This window comes from Aotus nancymaae, unplaced genomic scaffold, assembly GCF_030222135.1.
Source record: "Aotus nancymaae isolate 86718 unplaced genomic scaffold, 86718_ANA_hifiasm-v0.15.2.pri h1tg000011l, whole genome shotgun sequence".
NCBI classification, from domain to species: domain Eukaryota; kingdom Metazoa; phylum Chordata; class Mammalia; order Primates; family Aotidae; genus Aotus; species Aotus nancymaae.
The window spans coordinates 611772-639108 of NW_026988422.1; the positions used below are offsets into that span (position 1 = coordinate 611772).

General features: G+C 40.0%; 1 protein-coding gene and 1 pseudogene across 4 annotated transcripts in view; both read right to left on the reverse strand.

Annotated features, from left to right (window-relative positions):
• The window catches only part of DCBLD2 (discoidin, CUB and LCCL domain containing 2), a 117457-nt gene that overhangs the window by 21161 nt on the left and 68959 nt on the right, over positions 1-27337 (reverse strand). For all 4 annotated transcript variants that reach the window (XM_021667012.2, XM_021667015.2, XM_021667014.2 and 1 more), the window contains 4 exons: positions 5420-5471; positions 2524-2596; positions 2093-2226; positions 410-450 (listed from right to left, as the gene is read on the reverse strand). In XM_021667012.2, coding sequence (XP_021522687.1) covers positions 410-450; positions 2093-2226; positions 2524-2596; positions 5420-5471 — 300 coding nt within the window. The remainder of the gene's footprint in view (positions 1-409; positions 451-2092; positions 2227-2523; positions 2597-5419; positions 5472-27337) is intronic.
• Positions 16483-17728, reverse strand: LOC105734299 (ribonucleoside-diphosphate reductase subunit M2-like; annotated as a pseudogene).

A 27337-nucleotide genomic window follows, 5' to 3' on the forward strand; every position in this document is an offset into this window, starting at 1 on the left:
CAATAATTTATTCTTTGCTTATCATCAATCTCTCACTAGTAGAAGGTAAGCTCCAGGAAGGCAGGACTTTGTTCACTTTAACTCTGCTTTATCACTCAAACCAGAGCAATGCCTGGCACATAAAGAAGGCACTCAGTAAATATTTTCTGTTGAATGAATTGATTACTTCTTCAGACAAGTTCCAAAGTAATCTTTCTTAAGGAACCTGCCTTGCTTACATGACCATTTCTCTATAAATATAAACCTTCAATTTGTTCTATTCATTATATCATCAGGTAACTATCTTACCTCATAGCGTTATTATTACAACTGAGAAAGTACAATAAATCAGCATTTGACACAGTGCCTGACATACAGCGTTCAAACAATATTATATAAATAAAAAATTATAAAGTCCAGAAAGGCTTACCACTTGTCTTAAATGTAAAAAGACTTGCAGATAAGTGTCCCCTGAAAGAAAGAAGGGTTTTTAGGTGATACTCACATAACACATGACTGCCCATATTTAGTGAAACGTTTTCTTTTGATTTGGTTCCCCCCACCCATCAAAAGAACCAAGAAGACCGTATGGCTAAAAGTTAGACAACTAATATTGTTCCTAGGGAAAAAGAGTCTCATTTCTAAGAAGGGCAACTTCTGAAATCAGCATAAACAACTTTCTCTACCAATATCTAGCACCTAGATATGTCATTGTGCAAATGTCTCTCTGTAGCCTTTAATATGTACTTACTTCATTTCTTTTTCATAACTTATTTACTCATTGTTTACTGTAAATCTCTCACTACTTTATTTCATGAAATAAATGGATTCTTAACACTTTTCTGTGGCAAATGCTTTTGATGAAAATACACTAAAAGGTCTAATTCTCAGAGAATAAGGCTCAAGTTTTTTGGGGTAAACAGAAGAAAAGTTGAGTACTAACAGAGATTTCTTTTTCCTTTTTTTTTAGAAGAAATGAACACGTCATGGAACAAGTTTCACTGTACACTCCTGCCTTTAGTCCAACACTCAAACCATTACAAGAGGATGGAACTTATCCCTGTTTTCTTTATTAAAGTATGAAAGAGAATTCACACATACTAAATCTTTCTAAAGGTATAACATAGTAAAGGAACGAAAGGGTCTGCATAAAATAATCTAGGAAAAAAACAAAAGAAGAAAACGTAGTTGAGTCTATACCAGGAATAGGCAAATGACTGCCCATGCATGGCCTGTTTTGTAGGACCAGTGAGCTAAGAATAGTTAAAGAGCTGTAAATAGAACAAACAAACAAGCAAACAAAAATAAGCTGCAGAGACATGTGGCCTGTAAAGCCTAATAAATAAAATATTGATTAGCTGGATCTTTACAGAACAAGTTTGCTGAATCCTGTTGTATACCAATCTGGATATGGATCATGCTCATGTCTTCTGAATGAAAACGGGCCTAGGACTGCTGAAGAAAAGCTGGCTTCAATTAGGCTTAGTGTTGTCTGAAAGACTGAGCATATCTAAGAGAGCAGATTTACAAAAACAGATTGCTAACACTGCATTTCTATTTAATGTTTCAACTTCTCCTGCTTTTGACGCCTACTCTATGTTTTATAAAACAGTAGTACGTTGTAGATACCATGAAAACATATCCTTAAAATATTCTCTTAGAAGGAGAGGAAGATTCACAATAATGCTTATGATGTAATACTTTATGTAAAATTTAAATTTATATTTAAAGTATTTCAATTATCCTGAATTTCCAGGTGCTATAAGGAACACAGTAGTTAAGCCTTTTGATCTGTAAAATAAATAAGGATTTGGCAACAAACTTCTAGACTATTACAGAGACTTTTTTTAAACACTTAGAAAAGACAGAAGAAACACATCACTCTTCCAAATGACATTTTTGGAGAACAATAAGCTAAGGAAGTACAACACTGCCTATACTCTTCAAAATATGCAGACACTGAGTACACGAATGTGAGTGCTTTTTGCCTGAATGTTCTTTCAGGAACACCATTAACAGTGATACTGCTGAGATCTAGCTAGTTCTTAGCCCAGAGCTACTCAGAATGCTTACTATATAGAGAGTATATTTTTTAAATTGCATATATACTTACACCACAGATGTGACGTTGTTAGCCAAAGAACTTTCATAATATGGGATACCTTTACTAATTACAACACTGATTTGGCCACCCAACGTGTTTGACACTACTCCTGCATGCACACCAGCCATGCACAAGGGCGAGGACTTAAGGAAGGGAAAAAGAAAAGATTTGTTTTTAATTTTCTCTTAATAATTCGTAACAAGACACTCTACTTCCTCGAGAAATCAGTTAATCTAGGCAGTTTCTTCATAAACATAGATTATTGGTACTGTAACACAACAGAGTTTTAGCAGACAAAAAAGAATAAAACATGTATTACTAAAAAATGTCTTAAAAAAGTAAAAGGTAAAGATATATAATTAACACACCTCTAACCAGTCTGAAGTTCTAAAAAAATAAAGTTATATTACAACTTTCAAATAAGTTTATATCTGGCTTACATCTCTATATCCATGAGGAATTGTTCCAGATATCTCAGCAAAAGGAAGCAGACAACCAGCTGGGCAGTACTTACTGAGAAATGAAAACAAACAAAAGGTTACCTAATACTGTATTTTACAGGGAAGAACCATCTCCCCCAAATATCACATACGTATTTTTCAGTTCAAGGTGAATACCATAATCTCACTAACCTGAAAGAATCATCACCCTGAAAGGACCACCAGTGTTTTTTTTTTGTTTGTTTTTTGTTTTGACACGGAGTTTCACTCTTGTTGCCCAGGCTAGAGTGCAATGGCACCTTCTTGGCTCACTGCAACCTCTGCCTCCTGGGTTTCAGAGATTTTCCTGCCTCAGCCTCCCGAGTTGCTGGGATTGCAGGTGCATGCCACCACGCCTGGCTTATTTTTGTATTTTCAGTAGAGATGGAGTTTCACCATGTTGGCCCAGTTGGTCTCGAACTCCTGACCTCAGGTGATCCGCCCGCCTTAGCCTCCCAAAGTGCTGGGATTTCAGGTGTGAACAACTATGCCTGGCCAGGACCACCAGTTCTAAAAAGCCCCTTCAGACTTTCTTCCATCCATATGTATATAATACGTCTTTACTCACACATTTATAATAATTTCCTTCTTACTACATACTGCCTTATTTTTTCATAATGAATGGTAGACATGATTGTACTGTAAGACTTATTCATCAAATTAAAGAGTTACATGATATTCTAGTCTGTGGATAAATTTTACCAATCCTCTATTGATCCTATTTAAGCTGTATTAAAAGAGATGCATTCATTCATGCAGCCGCCCATCCACCCAACACATTTATTTGAATGTCTATTATGCTGTCTGTTGAGTGTAGGGTGGTACCAGGTATTGGATTTATAAAAGTCAGACAAATACTGCCCCTGTTCTGAGTTTACATTCCAGTGGTAGAAGACATTAAACCAATACTTACACAAACAACTGATTTTGATTCTGCTATGAAGAAAAGGCACATTGAAATAACCAGAAGAAATCTAACTTAATACAAGTAACACAATAATTCAGTACACTTAATCAATTGCCAGGTAGCACCCTACACGCTTCAGGTAATCCACATAAGAACTCTATGGAGGAGATGCTATTGTTGTCCCCATTTTAGGAAATAGGGAAATTAAGAAACTGTTTGCATATTCACACAGCTAGCAGGTGGCAAATGGGCTCTGGAGTCTGTGCTCTTATGCAGGACTCTGTATTGCACCCAGTCAAGGAATGGGAGTGGTAGGGCGGGGGTCCTGGGAGTGAAGCCTCAGCGGTGAGCTAAGGGATGTCACTAGAACAAGTGGGAAATGCACACTAGTCAGACGGAAGAGCACAGCATAAGGCAGGACGGCCTGGTGTGTGTCTGGAAGTGAGGACGGCAGTGCAAGGAGGTGGCAGACAGCAAAGCTAAGGTTAGTTAGGAAACAGACTGGACAGACGGGCAGGTAATGCAGAAGCCTGTGGACTATGGCGAGGAGTCTGGAATATATTTCTAAGTAAAAACAGGAAGCCAGCAAAGGATTTTGACAGCTTACATACATAATCTGATTAGTATTTTTAAAAAAGATTATTCTAGCTCCCGGGAAGAAAAGAGATAGCAAGGATTTCATGAGCAGCTTGAATTTGTGGGAGATCATGGGAGCTGGAGAGCAGACGGAGTGCAGTTGACTCTGGCTGGGCAGTCTACCGTACACTGATGCCAGGATTATCCCAGCTAACCAGGGTCCCCTTCCAATGCTGAAGAGGGCACCCTTCCCACAGAGAATCATTCTTGAAGACAAAATTACGGTTCTTGGGGAGTGGTAGTGAGTTTGGAGGAAGTTAGCAAGATGGGTTTTGGTTTTTTTTTTTTTTTTTTTTTTGCTGAGACAGTCTCTCTCTGTCATCCAAGCTGGAGTGCAGTGGTGCAATCTTAGCTCACTGCAACCTCCACCTCCCGGGTTCAAGCGATTCTCCTGCCTCAGCCTCCTAAGTAGCTGGGATTACAGACACGTGCCACTACACCTGGCTACTTTTTGTATTTTTAGTCGAGATGGGGTTTTGCCAGGCTGGTCTCAATTCCTGACCTGATGATCCGCCTACCCCAGCCTCCCAAAGTGCTGGGATTACAGGCGTGAGCCACCATGTCCAGCCACAAGATGGGTTTTCAAAGATGAGAATGATCTGCCAAACAGAGAGGAGGCAAGTGATTCATGATAAAAGCTCTGTGAGTTCAGAGCAGTGTAAATAACTCAGAGTCATTTCAATATGGAGAATATAAGAGGAGACCGAGAAAATGGCATGAGGACTGCTTGTGAAGGACCTAGAAGACCAGGTTAAGGAAACTGGACAACTGTTTTTTATCATTACAAGGAGTTTCTCAAGATTTTTAAGAATGATCAGATATGTATTTTGAAAACAACTTGGTAGCAGTGCGAATGGCAGAATAAAGCCAGCAAACAGAAATAGGAAATCGCTTAGAAGTTGTCTAGGCAAGAGACAAAGGCATAACGCAAAGAAACAGTAGTAGAAATGGTACTTGAGTAACAACACTGGATAACTCTGTAACAGCCAAAACCATGCTCTTGCCATTTTCTGAAAAGAGATAAATACCTTTTCAATTTTTATTAGCAGTTTTGCCAGATTTTCAAGAGCACCTAGTTCTACTTTCAAAGCATATTAAACTGATACTTTCATTTTCATAGATCTAAATGCTATGATTAAAGCAAAATGTAAACATGCAACAAAATGGCTTTAAATAAGCTCTAATTTATTGAAGTCTCAGACCAATGACATGTATCACACAATATGCATTAAACCTAAGCATATACAGAATGAAAATGAAGAAGTGAATAAAGAGTAACATTTAAGAAAAAGAAAATCACAAATATAGTCATACCTGAACTCAGGTTCCAAAAAATTGGATGCAGTGTCCAAACAAGTAATTAGATCTAGAAAAACAAAAATAAAAAACTGATTCCATTAATATACAGGATTACTCTTGCTGAAACCCCAAATGTCTCAGAATCCCAAACTGTATGTACTGCTCTAATTTTCAAAAATCTCAATGGCACTGTCAAAATGGTACTAAAAACTTAACCAGTTTTTGTTAACCACAATTTCTTTCTGATATTAAGTTTCTTGATTTTTGGAGCAATGTCTCCTCAATACTATTTACTACCATATCACCTCAGGAAGTCATATACCATATATATGTATATGTGTATTTATATATGCATATATATATTTAGAACATGCATAGATAAGTAAAATTTATAGCCTTAAAGTGGCTTCTGTAAAATATAGCTCCCCAAACACACACACACACACACACACACACACACACACACACACACACACACACTCTCTCTCTCTCTCTCTCTCTCCGCCCCCCCCCGCCCTCTCTCTCTCTCTCTCCTGGTTTTTATATAACTAAAAATGATCCTCTGCTGCTTGCACACAAGGAAAACAATGATAAAAAGAAAAAAAGTGAGTTAATTTTATGACTCTATTAATAACTGCTACTTAAAATCTGGTCCTGAGACAAAACTGGCAGCATCAGCCATCTGCTGGGAACTTAGTAGAAATTCAAATTCTTGAACTCCAACCAGACTTACAGAACCTATGGGGGTGGGGCCCAAAAATCTGTTCTAACAAGTCCTCTTGGTAATTTCTTAAGCACACTGAAGCTGGAGTAGCATTGCTCTAAATAAACAAAACTTCTAAAATTTAACATTTTCTGCCTAGAAACCAATATATCAGAATAAGAGCTAATCTGCCTCTAATTAAGATCAAGTTCATAGCCTATGTAAAAAGTGGCTTTGGTTAAAAACACATTTCAGTGGCTTCCTTCTGCTCTTATGAAAGAGAGCAAAGCCTTCAACACAGCCTACAGTCTTGCAGTGCTGGCCTTGTCTTACTCTGCAGTCTTGTGTGTACCTGTCTTGGCTTCTCGCCACCCCAGCCTTGTTTTGGTTCCCCTGGCACAAGCTGCTCTCTTGACTTGGAAGGCTTTCCCACTACTCCTTAGCCTAGCTGATTCTTCTTTAAGAGCTCAGCTTCACTGTCACTTGCTCACAGAAGCTGCCCCTTACCTTCACAAGCCAAATTCCTTTAGCCCATAGTATGCACTTAAGTTTTGTTTTAATAAACGGATGACTATTCTGTGTTCTCACAGGTAACATGTGTTATGTTAATATGTAAGCCTGACTTAATGATGTAATTATGGTGTTATAAGCAAAATCACTCTATGAAGCCTAGTCCTGGGACAGAGCCTGAGGCTGTTTGTCCTCACCTTTGTACTTCCAGTAGCAAGAACAGCATATGGTATACAAGAGGCTTTCAATGAACATTTATTAAATCAATGGATGAATGAAAGTTTCTGATCATTAGCATGTTTGGCTAAGTCCAGTCATTTACTAACCCACAGAGAGGAAAACCTGGAAGAAGACCCAAAGGCAATCACAAAAGTAAGTGATTTTACATAGAAATGCTTGGCTAAAGAACTGTGTCAAGGGTAGCCAATATGCAGATGGAGACAGCTCCTAATATGCTGAAGATTATGTAAATATTTGTTAAATTAATGGCTACCACAGCAAGCACAGGATAATCGATCATTTTAGTCTACAATTCTGAAGAACTTTTGTGTTTACTACTCAACTAAAATGTGTCTTGAACTAGAACTTAACAACTCTGTTGCACCAGTAGGAAAGTGGTATATTCAAGGCAACTGTATAAATTAATATTTATTAACCACAGGCATTTGAATGATAGTTAAGCTAAATCAAACTGTGTTTTAGGAATTTAAGAAGATAGATGCCTAAACAGGAGTTCACTACTACCTAGCTGACCAACCAGAAGAGCAGACAAATTCAACTACCGGTACTCTAGTTATTCCTGTCAATCTTTGCACAGCATCAACAAGAATCAAGTTTCCACTTTGTGCTCCACTAAAAAAATTTCCAACTTCTAAGATTAGAAGTTAAATTTCTAAGATTAATAGCCTGGGATGAAAGGTACTGTGTGGTCCAATATGGCACTTAAACCACAAGAAGACTGCCAGCTGGCCCCATTACCTTCCGGCCACATGCCAGAAAGCTGGTCAACTATGGATCATTTCATCAGAACAGGGCTTTTGGTTGTACGTCCATGCAGTGCTGAGACTCCAGACTATGCCACGCAAACAGGCAACTCACTAAACTTGCTCTCAAGGGCAAAAGTAAGAATTCAAAATGGACAGCTACAAGGAGAGCCAAGAAGACAGAAGGCAAAAAAAGTAAGCCCTAAGTACACACTTTGATATTTACAACTCTGCAAAGGCAAAGAAAACAACATCAAAGAAAGCAGGCAATTAAGCTTTAAAATGTCTTTCTTGAAAATTTTTCTCAAGTAAACAGCCTTCTAGAAACCTGTCATTACTACAATGCTCCCAGTTAATAAGAACACAGACTAGTTCCAAAATAACCATCTGCCCCAGAGATTGCTGATAGCAATGTCTAAGTTATCATAATCAAAGGACTAGAAATGAAAGTCTAAAAATAAATCCACAAATTTATAGTCAACTGAGTTTCAACAAGGGTGCCAAGACAATTCAATGGAGGGGGAGAATAATCTTTTAGACAAATGATGCTGAGACAACTGGATATCCACCGTGCAAAGGAATTGGACCCGTATAAAATACAGTGGATCTAAACTCAAGAGTTGAAATTATAAAACTTTTAGAAAAAAACATAAGAATATCACAACTCTGGATTAAGCAGTGATTTCTTAGATAAAACACCAAAAGCACAAGCAAACAAATAAAAATAAATCGAAGTTCATCAAAATTATAAATGTTTGTACTTCAAAGGCCACCATTAAGAAAGACAGCACACAGAATGGGAGAAAACATTTGCAAATAGTATGTCAATGGAAATAGATGTATCTAGTATCCAGAATATATAAAGATTATCATGTGGTATTAAAAAGACAAAGGAGGCCGGGCGTGGTGGCATATGCCTGTAATCCCAGCACTTTGGGAGGCTGAGGCAGGCAGATCATAAGGTCAAGAGATTGAAACCATCCTGACCAACATGGTGAAACCCTGTCTCTACTAAAAATACAAAAATTAGCTGGGTATGGTGGCACGCGCCTGTAGTCCCAGCTACTTGGGAGGCTGAGGCAGGAGAATCGCTTGAACCCAGGAGGTGGATGATGCACTGAGCTGAGATCATGCTACTGCACTTTAGCCTGGTGACAGAGCAAGACTCCGTCTCAAAAAAAAAAGGAACCAATTTAAAAACAGACAATGGATATGAACAGACATTTCTCAAAGAAGATATACCCATGGCCAATAGGCACATAAAAAGATGCTCAACATCACTAGCCATCAGGGAAATGCAAACTGAAATCACAGTGAGACACCACCATACACCCATTAAGATGGCGAAAATAAAGACATAACGAGCACTGGAAAAAATGTGGAGAAACTGGAATCTTTATACAGTACAAGTGAAATTGTAAAATGGTGCAGCTGTTTTGGAATATGGTTTGCCAGTTCCTTAAAACATTAAACAAAGAATTAGCATATGACCCAGTAATCCCACTATTAGGTATATGCCCAAGAGAATTAAAAACACCAATGTTTGTATACAAGTGTTCAACTGATGAATGAACAAAATGGGGTGTATATACACATACAATGGAATATTATCCCTTTGCCCATAAAAAGAAATGACGTACTGATACATGCTATAACATGGATGAACTTTGAAAACATGCTAAGTGAAAGAAGCCAGTCACAAACGACCACATATTATATGATACATTTATATGAAATGTCTCGAACAGGCAAATCTATAGCAATAAAAAGCAGGTTTGTGGTTTCCTAGGACTGGAGGGGGTTAAGAGGTGAGAAATGGGGAGTAACTGTTACTAACTATGGAAATTCCTTTGGAGTGATAAGTATGTTCTAAAATTGACTATGGTGATGATTGTACAACTCTGAATACACTGAAAAATTAATGAATTGTATATATTTTATTATTTAATCTCAACTTTTATTTTAGATACAGGGATACATGTGCAGGTTTGTTACATAGGTATACTGCATAATGCTGAGGTTTGGGGTACAGACCCCATCCCCAAGAAAGTGAGCATAGTACCCAATAGGTAGTTTTCCTTTTAACTTTATTTTAGGTTCAGGAGTATATGCACAGGATTGTGATATAGGTAACCCTGTGTCATGGAGGTTTGCTGTACAGATTATTTTGTCATCTAGGTACGAAGCCTAGTTAGCAACCCACAGTTACTGTTTCTGTTCCTCTCCCTCCTCCCACCCTCAAGCAGGCCCCAATATCAACTGTTCCTCTCTAGGTGCCCATGTGTTACATTTAGCTGTCACTTGTAAGTAAGAACATGTGGTATTTGGCTTTCTCTTCCTGAGTTAGTTTGCTAAGGATAATGGCCTCCAGCTGCATCCATGTCCCTGTCAAGGACAGAATCTCATTCCTTTTTATAACGGCATCGTATTCCATGGCGTACATGTACCACATTTTCTTTATCCGGTCTACCATTGATGGACATTTAGGCTGACTCCATGTCTTTGCTATTGTAAATACTGCTGCAATGAACACAATGTGTACATGTCTCTTTATGGTAGAGCAATTTATTTTCCCTTGGGTATATGCCCAGTAATGGGATTGCTAGGTCGAATGGTAGTTCTGCTTTTAGCTCTCTGAGAAATTACCAATGGTTTCCACAATGGATGAATTAATTTACACTCTCACCAACAGTGTATCACTCTTCCCTTTTCTCTACATCTGCATTAGCGTGTTATTTTTTGACTTTTTCATAAAAGTCATTATGACTGGTATTAGATGGTATCTCCTTGTGGTTCTGATCTGTATTTCTGTAAGGACCACTGCTATTGAGCCTTTTTCTTATGCTTATTGGTAGCATGTGTGTCTTTGGAAAAGCGTCTGTTCACGTTCTCTGTTTTTTTTTTTTCAAATACACTTTTCATTGTACTTTAGTATCTGGGGTACATGTGCAGATTATGCAGGATTGTTGCATAGGTACACACATGGCAATGTGCCCGTCACCTATCTCTGGCATTTCTCCCCATGTTATCCCTTCCCAACTTCCCTGCCCTCCACTCTCTCCCCTAGTCCCCCCAAACAGACCCCAGTGTGTGATGCTCCCTTCCCTGTGTCCATGTGTGTCCTCACTGCTCAACACCCGCCTATGCAGTGTTTGATTTTCTGTTCTTGTATCAGTTTACTGAGAATGATTGTTTCCAGATTCATCCATGTCCCTAAAAAGGACACGAACTCATCGTTTTTTATGGCTGCAGAGTATTATATGGTGTATATGTGCCACATTTTCTTTGTCCAGTCTATCATCGATGGGCATCTGGGTTGGTTTCAGGTCTTTGCTATCGTAAACAGTGCCGCAATGAACATACATGTGCATGTGTCTTTATAACAGAATGATTTATAATCCTTCGGTTATATACCCAGTAATGGAATTGCTGGGTCAAATGGAATTTCTATTTCTAGGCCCTTGAGGAATCCCCACACTGTCTTCCACAATGGTTGAACTAACTTACGCTCCCACCAACAGTGTAAAAGTGTTCCTATTTCTCCACATCCTCTCCAGCATCTGTTGCCTCCAGATTTTTTAATGATCGCCATTCTGACATGAGATGGTATCTCAACGTGGTTTTGATTTGCATTTCTCTAATGACCAGTGACCATGAGCATTTTTTCATGTCTATTGCCCTCATATATGTCTTCTTTTGAAAAGTGTCTGTTCATGTCCTTTGCCCACTTTTGAATGGGTTTGTTTTTTTCTTGTAAATCTGGTTTAGTTCTTTGTAGATTCTGAATATTAGCCCTTTGTCAGATGGGTAGATTGCAAAACTTTTTTCCCATTCTGTTGGTTGCTGATTCACTTTAATGATTGTTTCTTTTGCCGTGCAGAAGCTCTGAAACTAAATTAGATCCCATTTGTCTATTTTGGCTTTTGTTGCCAATGCTTTTGGTGTTTTAGTCATGAAGTCCTTACCTATGCATATGTCCTGAATGGTTTTGCCTAGGTTTTCTTCCAGGGTTTTTATGGTGTTAGGTCTTATGTTTAAGTCTTTAATCTACCCAAAATTAATTTTAGTGTAAGGTGTCAGGAAGGGATCCAGTTTCTGTTTTCTGCACATTGCTAGCCAGTTTTCTCAACACCATTTATTAAACGGGGAATCCTTTTCCCATTGCTTGTTTTTGTCAGGTTTGTCAAAGGTCAGATGGTTGCAGATGTGTGGCACTGCCTCTGAGGCCTGTGTTCTGTTCCATTGGTCTACATCTCTGTTTTGGTACCAGTACTATGCTGTTTTGATTACTGTAGCCTTGTAGTATAGTTTGAAGTCAGGTAGTATGATGCCTCCATCATTGTTCTTTTTGCTTACGATTGTCTTGGCTATGCCGGCTCTCTTTTGGTTCCATATGAAGTTTAAGGTGTTTTCCAGTTCTGTGAAGAGGGTCATAGGTAGCCAGAAAGAGATACTGCTAAATCTATAAATTACTTTGGGCAGTATGGCCATTTTCACAATATTGATTCTTCCTAACCATAAGCATGGAATGCTTGTGTCCTCTCTTATTTCCTTGAGCAGTGGTTTCTAGTTCTCCTTGAAGAGGTCCTTTACATCCTTTGTTAGTTGTATTTCTAGGTATTTTATTCTCTTTGTAGCAATTGTGAATGGGAGTTCACTCTTGATTTGGCTCACTGTTTTTGGTTTATAAGAATGCTTGTGATTTCTGCACATTGATTTTGTATCCTGAGACTTTGCTGAAGTTGCTTATCAGTTTAAGCAGATTTTGGGCTGAGATGATGGGGTCCTCTAAATATACAATCATGTTGTCTACAAACAGAGACAATGACTTCCTCCTTTCCTATTTGAATACCCTTTATTTCTTTTTCTTGCCTGATTGCTCTGGCTAGAACTTACAATATTATACTGAAAAGAAGTGGTGAGAGAGAGCAATCCTTCTTTACTGCCATTTCAAAGGGAATGCTTCCAGTTTTTGCCCATTCAGTATGATATTGGCTGTGGGTTTGTCATAAACAGCTTTTATTATTTTGAGATATGTTCCATTAATACCTAGTTTATTGAGAGTTTTTAGCATAAAGGGCCATTGAATTTTGTCAAAGGCCTTCTCTGCATCTATTGAGATAATCATGTTGTCTTTGTCTTTGGTTCTGTTTATGTGGTGGATTACCTTTATAGACTTGCCTATGTTTAACCAGTCTTGCAACCCTGGGATGAAGCCTACTTGATCATGATAGATAAACTTTCTGATGTACTGTTGCAATTGGCTTGCCAGTATTTTACTGAAGATTTTTGCATCTATGTTCATCATGGATATTGGCCTGAAGTTTACTTTTTTTGTTGAGTCTCTGGCGGGTTTGGTGTCAGGATGATGTTGGTCTCATAAAATGATTTGAGAAGGATTCCCTCTTTTTGGATTGTTTAGAATAGTTTCAGAAAGAGTGGTACTAGCTCCTCTTTGTATGTCTGGCAGAATTTGGCTGTGAACCCATCTGAACCTGGACTTTTTTTGATTGGCAGGCTATTAATTGCTGCCTCAACTTCAGCCCTTGTTATTGGTCTATTCAGGGTTTCCACTTCATCCTGGTTTAGGCTTGGGAGGGTGCAAGTGTCCAGGAATTTATCCATTACTTCCAGGTTTACTGGTTTATGTGCATAGAGTGGTTCGTAGTAATCTCTGATGGTAGCTTGTATTTCTGTGGAATCAGTAGTGACATCCCCTTTATCATTTTTTATTGCATCTACTTGATTCTTCTTTCTTTATTAATCTGGCTAGCGGTCTATTTTATTGATCTTTTTGAAAAACCAACTCCTGGATTTACTGATTTTTTTGAAGGGTATTTTGTGTCTCTATCTCCTTCAGTTCTGCTCTGATCTTAGTTATTTCTTGTCTTCTGCTGGCTTCTGAGTTTTTTTGATCTTGCTCCTCTAGTTCTTTCAAGTTTGATGACAGGGTCTTGAGTTTAGATCTTTCCTTCCTTCTTATGTGGGCATTTATTGCTATAAATTTTCCTCTAGACACTGCTTTAAACGTGTCCCAGAGTTCTGGTATGTTGTGTCTTCATTCTCGTTGGTTTTGAAGAACATCTTTATTTCTGCCTTCATTTCATTTTTTTATCCAGTCAACATTCAAAAGCCAGGTGTTTAGTTTCCAAGAAGTTGAGCAGTTCTGAGTTAGTTTCTTAATCCTGAGTTGTAATTTGATTGCACTGTGGTCTGAGAGACTGTCATAATTTCCATCTTTTGCATTTGCTGAGGAGTGATTTACTTCCAATTATGTGGTCAGTTTTAGAAGTAGGTGTGATGTGGTGCTGAGAAGAATGTATATTCTGTGGATTTGGGGTGTAGAGTTCTGTAAATGTCCATTAGGTTTGCTTTGTCCTGATATGAGTTCAAGTCCTGGATATCCTTGTTAATTTTCTGTCTTGTTGATCTAATATTGACAGTGGAGTGTTAAAGTCTCCCATTATTAATGTGTGGGAGTCTAAGTCTCTTGTAAGTCATTAAGAACTTGCTTTATGTATCTGGGTGCTCCTGTCTTGGGTGCGTATATATTTAGGATCGTTAGCTCTTCTTGTTGCACTGATCCTTTTACCATTACGTAATGCCCTTCTTTGTCTCTTTTGATCTTTGTTAGTTTAGTCTCTTTTATCAGAGACTAGGATTGCAACTCCTGCTTTTTTTTGCTCTCCATTGGCTTGGTAAATCTTCTTCCATGAGTTTATTTTGAGCCTATGTGTGTCCTTGCATGTGAGATGGGTTTTGACTTTTTATCCAATTTGCCAGTCTGTGTCTTTTGATTGGGGCATTTAGCCCATTTACATTTAAGGTTAATATTATTATATGTGAATTTGATCCTGCCATTTTGATGCTAGCTGGTTGTTGTGCCCATTAGCTGACACAGTTTCTTCATTGTGTCAATCATGTTTACCATTTTGTACATTTTTGGAGTGGCTGGTACTGGTTGTTCCTTTCTACGTTTAGTGCTTCTTTCAGGAGCTCTCTAAGGCAGGCCTGGTTATGATGATTTCTCTCAGCAATTGCTTTTCCATAAAGGATTTTATTTCTCCTTTGCTTATGAAGCTTAATTTGGCTGGATAGGAAATTCTAGGTTGAAAGTTTTTTTTTTTTTTAAACATAAGAACACTTTTATTTTAATCACTTAACACTTGTGTAGTATTCAATTTTGAGACTGAAACACTTGTTTCCCTTTCAACTGATTAGGAAACAGTCTGAGTTGGCAGAAGTTAATCCTCACATTATTCAGCTAATGAGACAGAATCCTAAAACCTGATTCTAACTTCTGCCTGTATCCCAAATGCAAGGCAAAGCCTTTCTTTATTTTAATGTTATATAAATATAAGAACCATATAATCTGGATTCATTAACTTTAGGTAATAATAACTTAAAAGCTAGGGAAAGGTATACAGAGATTTAAAAATTGACTATACAATAAATGATGAAAACTAACAACAGAACACAACAATGTTCAAATAGTGAATACAATTGCCAAAAGGTCAACATTTATCTTGCATGATCTTTCAAGCAATGTCTCAGCTTTTTTCTCCCAAACATAAAGGCAGATTAATTCAAAGTAGCCCTATTAAGAATATTTGTTTTCTTCTGAAATAAATATTTGAATGGAAACTGTATTAATAATTCACGGCTACTCCTAAACATAAAGACAGATTTTCTTTTCTCTCAAACATAAAGGCAGATTAATTCAAAGTAGCCCTATCAAGAATATTTGTTTCCTTCTGAAATGAATATTTGAACAGAAACTGTATTTATAACTCATGGTTTCCTACTGAAGTTAAGATTCCCCTAGATGATGGTCAGATTTAGACAATGCTAGAATAAGACACAGGGCAATTATTTCAAAGTACAAACTACAGGCAAAATCTAAAAGGACATACATAATTTAAAAATTTCTAATTTAAAAAACATAGTAAATATAAATGAATTAACTCACACAACCTACTTACATACAAACAAAACTAGAATAAACAATTTTGCCACTTAACAGGAGCAAGATCTTAGGTGGGTCATTTTTAAGGATGACTTGAAATTTTACAATACTACCTTAGCTCTCACATATGAAAACTCTTCAAGAATCTTATAAACTAGAAGTTGGGGAAACTACAGTGAGAAATAAAATGAAACGGCATCTCACCCATATGAAGGCCCAGATCATGCCTAAATTTCTAGGGACTTAACTTAAGAAGCTCCTTGCCCTGAGAGATTCCTTGATCCCACAACACTCTACTCAGATGGGGCAGAGAATCCCAGAACGCTACCCAAGCCACAGGAGAAACAGACAACTCATCTTGTATCTGGCACCAACAGACTAATATCTAGCTATACACAGTATTGACTTTAAAGTTGGTTAATGAGTATTTTAATTCATTTAAAAAAAGTTAGAAATTACATGCTTAGTCTATACAAGTTTAACTTACTTTAGTCCCTTAGTGAATTGTGAATTGGCTCCTGTTAGTGGTCAGGAGAATTCTGCTTTGTATTTGGTCTATTTGGTGTAGAAACCAAATAAATCAAGCTATTATCATCTTTTGAGTACAAACAATGTTTGTTTGTAAAGTGCCAGTTTTATATTTAAGTAAACATTAAAATCTGCATTGAAGCAGTGAGGCTGCATCTTTCAACTGCCTGTGCTGGTTAAATGAAATGTTTAAGCGTGCTGTGTCAAGCTCACTAGAAGGTCACCCCTCACTTTAAAGCCAAGAATACTGCCACTGCCTCTGCTAGAGTAAGTCACAGCCAGCCAGCCTGCTAGCAAAAGGTGATAGAACCAGCATTAGAAATAAAAAGGACTGGTTGTGAGGTAGCTACACAGTTTTAAAGATGCTGTTAATGAACATTATGGACAATTCATGGTGTAGCTAGTTGATAACACTTTAGCTGATTTTTTCATGAGATGGAAAAAAAAATCAGCAAAATAAAGGCACATCTTCAGTTCATTTGAAGTCAGCATCCAAGGTAAAAGAATTCTCTGTTGGACTTGACATCACTCCCATCCTCTGATACTCGCCTACTCTCTTCTCAAAGAAGTTAGTCTTTCCTTCCAGTGAAATATTCTCCATAAAGGCAAATGGATTCTCTACTCTGAAAACCTTGCTAAAACCCAGTTCCAGCATAAGTCTGTCTGCCACAAACTCAATGTATTGCTTCATTAGAGTGCAATTCATCCCAATGAGCTTCACAGGCAAGGCCTCAGTGAGGAACTCCTGTTCTATCCGAACAGCATTCATAATTATTTCTCTTACTCTCTCCTCTGATGGTTTGTGTACTATGTGTTTGAACATCAGGCAAGCAAAATCACAGTGTAAACCCTCATCTCTGCTAATAAGTTCATTAGAAAATGTGAGGCCAGGCATCAGTCCTCGTTTCTTGAGCCAGAATATGGATGCAAAAGAACCAGAAAAGAAGATGCCTTCCACTGCAGCAAAGGCTACAACGCGTTCACCATAGGTAGCCTCTTTGTCCCCAATCCAGCGCAAGGCCCAATCTGCCTTCTTCTGGACACAAGGCATCGTTTCAATGGCATTGAAAAGAAATTCCCTTTCGTTGGGATCTTTTATGCAAGTGTCAATAAGGAAACTATACATTTCAGAATGTATGTTTTCCATGGCAATAACAGCGGGTTTCTGTAATCTGAACTTCTTGGCTAAATTGCTCCACCAAGTTTTCATTTACTATGTCATCACTTGCTGCAAAGAAAGCCAGAACGTGGGATATAAAGTATCTCTCCTTGGGCTTCAGGGATTCCCAGTGCCGAATGTCCTTGAACAGGTCCACCTCCTCGGCGGTCCAGAAGGAGGCCTCCGCCTTCTTATACATCTGCCAGATATTGTGGTACTCGATGGGGAAAATGACAAAGCCACGCGGGTTTTCTCTTAGCAGCGGCTCATCCTCCACGCCCGGGGTGGCTGCTCTAGTTTTCGGCTCCGCGGGCTCCCTGAAGATCCTCCTCGTGGTTTTGCTGGCCAGGATGCGGGTCCCATTCAGGGCCAGGGGCGTGTTCTCCTTGTCGACCAGGCTGAGCCCCTTCAGCGGCGAGAGCTGCAGCTGCTGCGGGTCCGTGATGGGCAAGAGCGGGACGCAGACGGAGAGCATGGTGGCGGTGTGGCGAAGGAGAGCTGGCAGTCGGGGCTGGGTGGCTGGGAAGGGGTGCACCGAAAGTTCTTTTTTAAAGGATGTTGAATATTGGCCCCCACTCTCTTCTGGCTTTTAGGGTTTCTGCAGCGAAATCCGCTATGAGTCTGATGGGCTTCCCTTTGTGGGTAACCCAACCTTTCTCTCTGGCCGCCCTTAGCATTTTTTCCTTCATTTCTACCCTGGTGCATTTGACAATTATGTGCGTTGGGGTTGCTCTTCTTGAGGAATATCTTCGTGGTATTATCTGTATTTCCTGGACTTGAATGGTGGCCTGCCTTGCTAGGTTGGGGAAGTTCTCTTGGATAATACCCTGAAGAATGTTTTCCAGCTTGGATTCATTCTGTCACATTCAGGTACACCTATCAAAAGTAAATTAGGTCTTTTCACATAATCGCATATTTCTTGGAGGCTTCGTTCATTTCTTTTCACTCTTTTTTCTCTAATCTTCCCTCTCATTTTATTTCGTTGAGTCGATCTCCAATCTCTGATATCCTTTCTTCTGCTTGGTTGATTGAGCTACTGAAACTTGTGTATGCTTCGCAAAGTTCTTGTGTTGTTTTTTTCAGCTCCATCAAGTCATTTATATTCTTCTCTAAGCTGTTTATTCTCATTAGCATTTCATCAAACCTTTTTTCAAGGTTCTTTGTTTCTTTGCATTGGGTTAGAACAGGTTCTTTTAGCTCAGAGAAGTTTGTTATTACCCACCTTCTGAAGCGTGTTTCTGTCAGTTCATCAGACTCATTCTCCATCCAGCTTTGTTCCCTTGCTGGTGAGTTGTGATCTCTCGGAGGAGGAGAGGTTCTGGTTTTTGGTGTTTTCATCCTTTTCGCGCTGGGTTCTTCCCATCTTTATGGATTTATCTACTGCTGGTCTTTGTAATTGTTGACTTTCGGATGGGGTCTGTGAGTGGACATCCTTTTTGTTGATGTTGAACTTACTTCTTTCTGTTTTATAGTTTTCCTTCTAACAGTCAGGCCTCTCTGCTGTAGGACTGCTGGAGGTCCACTCCAGACCCTGCTTTCCTGGGGATCACCTTCAGTGGCTGCAGAACAGTAAGGGTTGCTGCCAGTTTCTTCTTCTGCTGTCTTCATCCCAGAAGGGTACCCGCCAGACGTCAGCCTGAGTCTCCTTTATGAGGTGTCTCCTTGGATATACGGGGGTTGGGGAGCTGCTTGAGGAGACAGTCTGTCCCTTATAGGAGCTCACATGCTAAGCTTGGAATTCCTTTGTTTGTTTCAGAGCTGCTGGGCAGGTAGGTTTATCTTTGCTGCAGTGGAACTCATAACCGCCTTTTTCCCCAGGTGCTCTGTCCTGGGAAGGTGGGGCTTTATTTATAACTTCCCGACATTCTGCTGCCTTTTTTCAGAGATGCCCTGCCCAGCAAGGAGGTATTCTAGTCACAGTCTGCCAGCAGAGGCACTGATGAGCTGCCGTGGACTCTGCCCAGCTGCTGTGAACTTTCTTGTGGTTTTGTTTACAGAGGTACAGTTAGAACTGCCTCAGTAATGGCATTCTGCCTCTGTAATGGCAGACTGCCTCGGTAGTGGTGGACTGCCTCGGCAATGGCTGACTCTCTTCCCCACACCGAGCTGGACCATTCTGGTCCAGCTGCGCTTGCTGTGAAACTCTCAATCCAGAGCGTTTCAGATTGCTAGTCTTTGTGGGGGTGGAACCTACTGAGCCAGATCACCTAGCTCCCTGTTTCAGCCCCCATTTTTTCAGTTGAATGGGTGGCTCTGTATCCCAGGCGTTCCAGGCATCAGTTGAAACGGCCACCCAGATTTGTTTGACTTTTTGTGTGGAGACTGCGGTGCCGGCTGAAACAGCTATGCTGGGAATTCGTGGCACTTTTCAGACCGGGAATCTCCTGGTCTGTGGGCAGTAAAAACCTGTTTGGAAATGCGGTGATCACTCACCCTCTGGGTTGTTCTTGCTGGAAAATGCATTCCAGACCTGTTCCTATCTGGCCATTTTCGATCTCCCCTGCCTGCTTTTTAATGTTTTTTTTTCCCCCTTGTAAATTTGTTTAAGTTTTTTATCAATGTTGGATATCAGACCTCTGCAAGATCTGTACTTTACAAATACTTCCTTCCCATTCTGTAGGTTGTCTTTTTACTCTGTTGATAGTTTCTTTTGCTGTAACAAGCTCTTAATTTTAATTAGGTCCCATCTGTCAATTTTCGCTTTTGCTGTGATTGCTTTCGGTGTCTTCATCCTGAGATCTTTGACAGTTCCTATGTCCAGAATGCCACTGCCTAGATTGTCTTAAAGGGTTTTTACAGTTTTGAGATTTACATTTAAGTGTTTAATCTGGATCGATCCAAGATGGCCGATTAGGAGGAAGTCGGGATTGCAGCTCCGAGAGAAGGCGCAGAGGGTGAGTGGACGCCGCATTTCCAGACGTATTTTTACTGCCCACAGACCAGGAGATTCACAGAGGAGGAGGAGCCCCACGGGTCGCCAGCGCTGCTGGTCTGACCGGCGTGGCCGCTCGGCCTACGCCCTGGGGCGGGGGGCAGTGGCTCATTGAGCAGAGTGAGAAAGACTGAGTCCCCTCTGAGCCAGCAAGGGGAGCTGAAGCAGGAAGTCAAGCCAGGAGATTCCTGGGCAAGGGCGCACCACGAATCTCAGAGCCGCTGCTTCGACTGACGCAGTGGCTCACAGGGCAGCAGATTTTTACTGCCCACGGACCAGGAGATTCACAGATGGAGGAGCTCCACGGGTTGCCAGCGCCCGCTGCTGGTTGGAACGGAGCGGCCGCTTGGCCAACACCTGGGGCAGGGGACAGCGGCTCCTTGTGCAGAGTGAACAAAACTGGGTCCCCTCTGGGCCAACAAGGGGAGCTGAGGCAGGGAATCAAGCCAAGAGATTCCCGGGCAAAGAGGGTGCCACGAGAAGCACGGCTGAACCCGGGACGGTCCAGCTCAGTGGGAGAGGGGCGTCCCCACCGGGAAACACCCTGCAGTTCCCAGGGCAATTTGCCGTAACCAAGGTAACCCGCCACTACAGAGACTCCGTCACTACAGGGGCAGGACAACATAGCGGAAGCAGTTCTAACTACACCCATATAAACAGGACTGCAGGGAAGTTCACACGGAAGCTGGGCGGAGCCCACAGCAGCTCAGCGAAGCCTCTGCAGGCTGAGTGTGACTAGGCTGCCACCTTGTGGGCAGGGAAAACGACAGCAAGACAGCAGGAAATCATAAAGTCCTGACTCCCTGGGACAGAACACCTGGGGGGAAGAAAAGGGGGTTTATGAGTTCAGCTGCTGCAGACTTAAAATTACCAAAACCAGAAAGACAGCAACTACAAAGTCGATAGGTGGATAAATCCACAAAAATGGGAAGAAACCAGCGCAAAAAGGATGAAAACACCCAAAACCAGAACACCTCTCCTTCTACAAAGGAGCGCAACTCCTCAACAGCAAGGGAACAAGGCTGGATGGAGAATGAGTGTGATGAAATGACAGAATCAGCTTTCAGAAAATGGATAATAAGAAACTTCCGTGAGCTAAAAGAACATGTTGTAACCCAATGCAAAGAAACCAAGAACCTTGAAAAAAGACTTGACGAAATGCTAATGAGAATGGACAACTTAGAGAGGAATATGAGTGAACTGATGGAGCTGAAAAACACAACACGAGAAATTCGCGAAGCATGCACAAGTTTCAACAGTCGAACTGACCAAGCAGAAGAAAGGATATCAGAGGTCGAAGATCAACTCAATGAAATAAAATGAGAAGGCAAGATTAGAGAAAAGAGGGTAAAAAGGAATGAACAAAGTCAACAAGAATTATGGGACTATGTGAAAAGACCTAATCTACGTGTGACAGGGGTACCTGAATGTGATGAAGAGAATGCATCCAAGCTGGAAAATACTCTTCAGGATATTATCCAGGAAAACTTCCCCAACCTAGCAAGGCAGGCCAATATTCAAGTCCAGGAAATACAGAGACCACCACAAAGATATTCCTCTAGAAGAGCAACCCCAAGGCACATAATCATCAGATTCACCAGGGTCGAAATGAAGGAGAAAATACTAAGGGCAGCCAGAGAGAAAGGTCGGGTTACCCATAAAGGGAAGCCCATCAGACTCACAGCAGATCTCTCAGCAGAAACCCTACAGGCCAGAAGAGAGTGGGGGCCGATATTCAACATCCTTAAAGAAAAGAACTTTCAACCCAGAATTTCACATCCAGCCAAACTAAGCTTCATAAGTGAAGGAAAAATAAAATCCTTTGAGAACAAGCAAGTACTCAGAGATTTCATCACCACCAGACCAGCTTTACAAGAGCTCCTGAAGGAGGCACTACACATAGAAAACAACAACCAGTACCAGCCACTCCAAAAACACACGAAATGGTAAAGAACATCAACACAATGAAAAATCTGCATCAACCAATGGGAAAAACAGCCTGCTAGCATCAAAATGACAGGATCGAATTCACACTTAACAATATTAACCCTAAATATAAACGGACAAAATCCCCCAATCAAAAGACACAGACTGGCAAATTGGATAAAAAGCCAAAACCCATCAGTGTGCTGTATCCAGGAAACCCAGCTCAAATGCAAGGATACACAAAAGCTAAAAATAAAGGGATGGAGGAAGATTTACCAAGCAAATGGAGAACAAAAAAAACCAGGAGTTGCAATTCTCATCTCTGATAAAATAGACTTTAAAGCAACAAAGATCAAAAGAGACAAAGAAGGACATTGCATAATGGTAAAAGGATCAATGCAACAAGAAGAGCTCATGATCCTTAATATATATGCACCTAATACAGGAGCACCCAGATACATAAGGCAAGTTCTTAAAGACTTACAAAGAGACCTGAACTCCCACACAATAATAGTGGGAGACTTCAACACACCATTGTCAATATTAGACAGATCAACGAGACAGAAAATTAACAAGGATATCCAGGATTTGAACTCAGACCTGGAACAAGCAAGCCTAATAGACATATACAGAACTCAGCACCCCAAATCCACAAAATATACATTCTTCTCAGCACCACATCAAACCTACTCTAAAATTGACCACATAATTGGAAGTAAATCACTCCTCAGCAAATGCAAAAGAACGGAAACCATAACAAACAGTCTCTCAGACCACAGTGCAATCAAGTTAGAACTCAGAATTCAGAAGCCAACCCAGAACCGCACAGCCTCATGGAAAATGAACAACTTTCTCCTGAATGTTGACTGGATAAACAATGAAATGAAGGCAGAAATAAAGATGTTCTTCGAAACCAACGAAAAACCCTTCAAAAAATCAATAAATCCAGGAGCTGGTTTTTTGAAAAGATCAACAAAATAGACAGACCACTAGCCAGACTAATAAAAAAGAAAAGAGAGAATAACCAAATAGATGCAATAAAAAAGGATAAAGGGGATATCACCACAGATTACTCAGAAATTCAAACCATCATCAGAGATTATTACAAACAACTCTATGCACATAAACTAGAAAACCTGAAAGAAATGGATAAATTCCTGGACAGTTGCCTCCTCCCAAGCCTAAACCAGGAAGAAGTCGAAACCCTGAATAGACCAATAACAAGGTCTGAAGTCGAGGCAGCAATTAAGAGCCTACCACACAAAAAAAGCCCAGGTACAGATGGGTTCACAGCCGAATTCTACAGACATATAAAGAGAAACTGGTACCATTCCTTCTGAAACTATTCCAAATAATCCAAAAAGAGGGAATCCTACCCAAATCATTTTATGAGACCAACATCATCCTGATACCAAAACCCGGCAGAGACTCAACAAGAAAAGAAAACTACAGGCCAATATCCATGATGAACATAGATGCAAAAATCTTCAATAAAATACTGGCAAGCCGATTGCAACAGCACACCAAAGAGCTTATCCACCATGATCAAGTAGGATTCATCCCGGGGATGCAAGGCTGGTTCAATATACGCAAGTCTATAAATGTAATTCACCACATAAACAGAACCAAAGACAAAAACCACATGATTATCTCAATTGATGCAGAGAAGGCCTTCAACAAAATTCAACAACCCTTTATGCTAAAAACTCAATAAACTAGGTATAGACGGGACGTGTCTCAAAATAATAAAAGCTATTTATGACAAACCGACAGCCAATATCATACTGAATGGGCAAAAACTGGAAGCATTCCCTTTGAAATCTGGCACTAGACAAGGATGCCCTCTCTCACCACTCCTGTTCAATATACTACTGGAAGTTCTAGCCAGAGGTATCAGGCAAGAAAAAGAAATAAAGGGTATTCAATTAGGAAAGGAGGAAGTCAAATTGTCTCTATTTGCAGACGACATGATTGTATATCTAGAAGACCCCAATGTTTCAGCCCAAAATCTCCTGAAACTGATCAGCAACTTCAGCAAAGTCTGAGGATACAAAATCAATGTGCAAAAATCACAAGCATTCCTATACATCAATAACAGACTTAAAGAGAACCAAATTAAGAATGAACTTCCATTCACAATTGCTACAAAGAGAATAAAATACCTAGGAATACAACTAACAAGGAACGTAAAGGACCTCTTCAAGGAGAACTACAAACAACTGCTCAACGAAATCAGAGAGGACACAAACAGATGGAGAAACATTCCATGTTCATGGTTAGGAAGAATTAATATCGTGAAAATGGCCATTCTGCCCAAAGTAATTTACAGATTCAACGCTATCCCCATCAAGCTACCAATGACCTTCTTCACAGAAATGGAAAAAACCACCTTAAACTTCATATGGAACCAAAAGAGAGCCCGCATAGCCAAGTCAATTCTAAGCAAAAAGAACAAAGCGGGAGGCATCACACTACCGGACATCAAACTCTACTACAAGGCTATAGTAATCAAAACAGCATGGTACTGGTACCAAAACAGAGATATAGACCAATGGAACAGAACAGAATATCTACAACCACCCGATCTTTGACAAACCTGATAAAAACAAGCAATGGGGAAAGGATTCCCTGTTCAATAAGTGGTGTTGGGAAAATTGGCTAGCCATATGCAGAAAGCAGAAACTCGACCCCTTCCTGACACCTTACACTAAAATTGACTCCAGATGGATTAAAGACTTAAACATAAGGCCTAACACCATAAAAACACTAGAAGGAAACCTAAGGAAAACCATTCAGGACATAGGCGTAGGCAAGGACTTTATGACCAAAACATCAAAAGCATTGGCAACAAAAGCCAAAATAGACAAATGGGACCTAATCAAACTCCACAGCTTCTGCACGGCAAAAGAATCAGTCAATAGAGTGAATCGGCAACCAACAGAATGGGAAAAAATTTTTGCAGCCTACCCGTCTGACAAAGGCTGATATCCAGAATTTACAACGAACTAAAACAGATTTACAAGAAAAAAACAAATAAGCCCATTCAAAAATGGGCGAAGGATATGAACAGATACTTTACAAAAGAAGACATACATGAGGCCAACAAGCATACGAAAAAATGCTCATCATCACTGGTCATTAGAGAAATGCAAATCAAAACTACATTGAGATACCATCTCACGCCAGTTAGAATGGCGATCATTACAAAATCTGGATGCTGGAGAGGATGTGGAGAAATAGGAACACTTTTACACTGTTGGTGGGAGTGTAAATTAGTTCAACCATTGTGGAAGACAGTGTGGCGATTCCTCAAGGACCTAGAAATAGAAATTCCATTTGACCCAGCAATCCCATTACTGGGCATATATCCAAAGGATTATAAATCGTTCTACTATAAGGACACATGCACACGAATGTTTATTGCAGCACAGTTTACAATAGCAAAGACCTGGAACCAACCCAAATGCCCATCGATGATAGACTGGACAGGAAAAATATGGCACATATACACCATGGAATATTATGCAGCCATCAAAAACGATGAGTTCGCGTCCTTTGTAGGGACATGGATGAACCTGGAAACCATCATTCTCAGCAAACTGACACAAGAACACAAAATCAAACACCGCATGTTCTCACTCATAGGAGGGTGTTGAACAATGAGAACACATGGACACAGGGAGGGGAGCAGTATACACTGGGGTCTGTTGTGGGGAGTGAGGGGGACAGCGGCGGGGGTGGGGAGTTGGGGAGGTATAGCATGGGGAGAAATGCCAGATATAGGTGAGGGGGAGGAAGACAGCAAATCACACTGCCACATATGCACCTATGCAACAACCTTGCATGTTTTTCACATGTACCCCAAAACCTAAAATGCAATTTAAAAAAAAAAAAAAAGAGAGAAATGCAAATCAAAACCACAATGAGATACCATCTCATGCCAGTTAGAATAGCAATCATTAAAAAGTTGGGAAATGAGAGATGCTGGAGAGGATGTGGGGAAAGAGGAATGTTTTTACACTGTTGGTGGGGGTGTAAATTAGTTCAACCATTGTGGAAGACAGTGTGGCAATTTCTCAATGATCTTGAAACCAGAAATATCATTTGATCCATCAATCCCATTACTGGATATATACCCAAAGGATTATAAATCATTTGACTATAAAGATACATGCACACATATGTTTATTGCAGCACTATTTACAATAGCAAAGACTTAGAACCAACACAAATGCCCATCAATGATAGACCAGATAAAGAAAATGTGGCCCATATACTCCATGAAATACTACACAGCCATAAAAAGGAATGAGTTCATGTCCTTTGCAGTGACATGGATGAAGCTGGAAACCATCGTTCTCAGCGAACTAACACAGTAACAAAAAACCAAACACCACATCTTCTCACTCATAAGTTGGCATTGAACAATGAGAACGCATGGATGCAGGGAGGGCAACATCACACACCAGGGCCTTTTGGGGGTGGGGGAAAGGGGAGGGAGAGTATTAGGACGAATACCTAATGCATGCAGGGCTTAAAACCTAGATGATGGGTTGATGGGTGCAGCAAACCACCATGGCACATGTATACCTATGTAACAAGCCTGCACTTTCAGCACATGAATCCCAGAACTTAAAGTAAATAATAATAATAAAAGAATTTTTAAAAATATGAAAAAAAAAGTGTTTAATCTGTCTTGAGTTGATTTTTGTATATGGTATAAGGAAGGGGTCCAGGTTCAATCTTCTGCATATGGCTAGCCAGTTATCCCAGCACCATTTATTAAATAGGGAGTCCTCCCTCTGTTGTTTATTTTTGTCAGCTTTGTTGATAATCAGAAGATTGTAGCTAGGTGGCCTTATTTCTGGGCTCTCTATTCCTTTCCATTTGTCTATGTACCTGTTTTTGTACCAGTACCATGCTGTTTTGGTTACTGTAGCCCTGCAGTACAGTTTGATGTCACATAATGTGATGGCTCCAGCTTTGTTCTTTTTGCTTAGGATTGCCTTGGCAATTTGGGCTGTTTCCATATGAATTCTAAAGTAGTTTTTTCTAGTTCTGTGAAGAACATCAGATTCTTATCAATCGATAAGAATTGCATCAAATCTGTAAATTGCTTTGGGTGGTATGGCCATTTTTATAATGATTCCTCCAATTCATAAGCATGGCATGTTTTCCATTTGTTTGTGTCATCTCTGATTTCTTTGAGCAGTATTTCGTAATTCT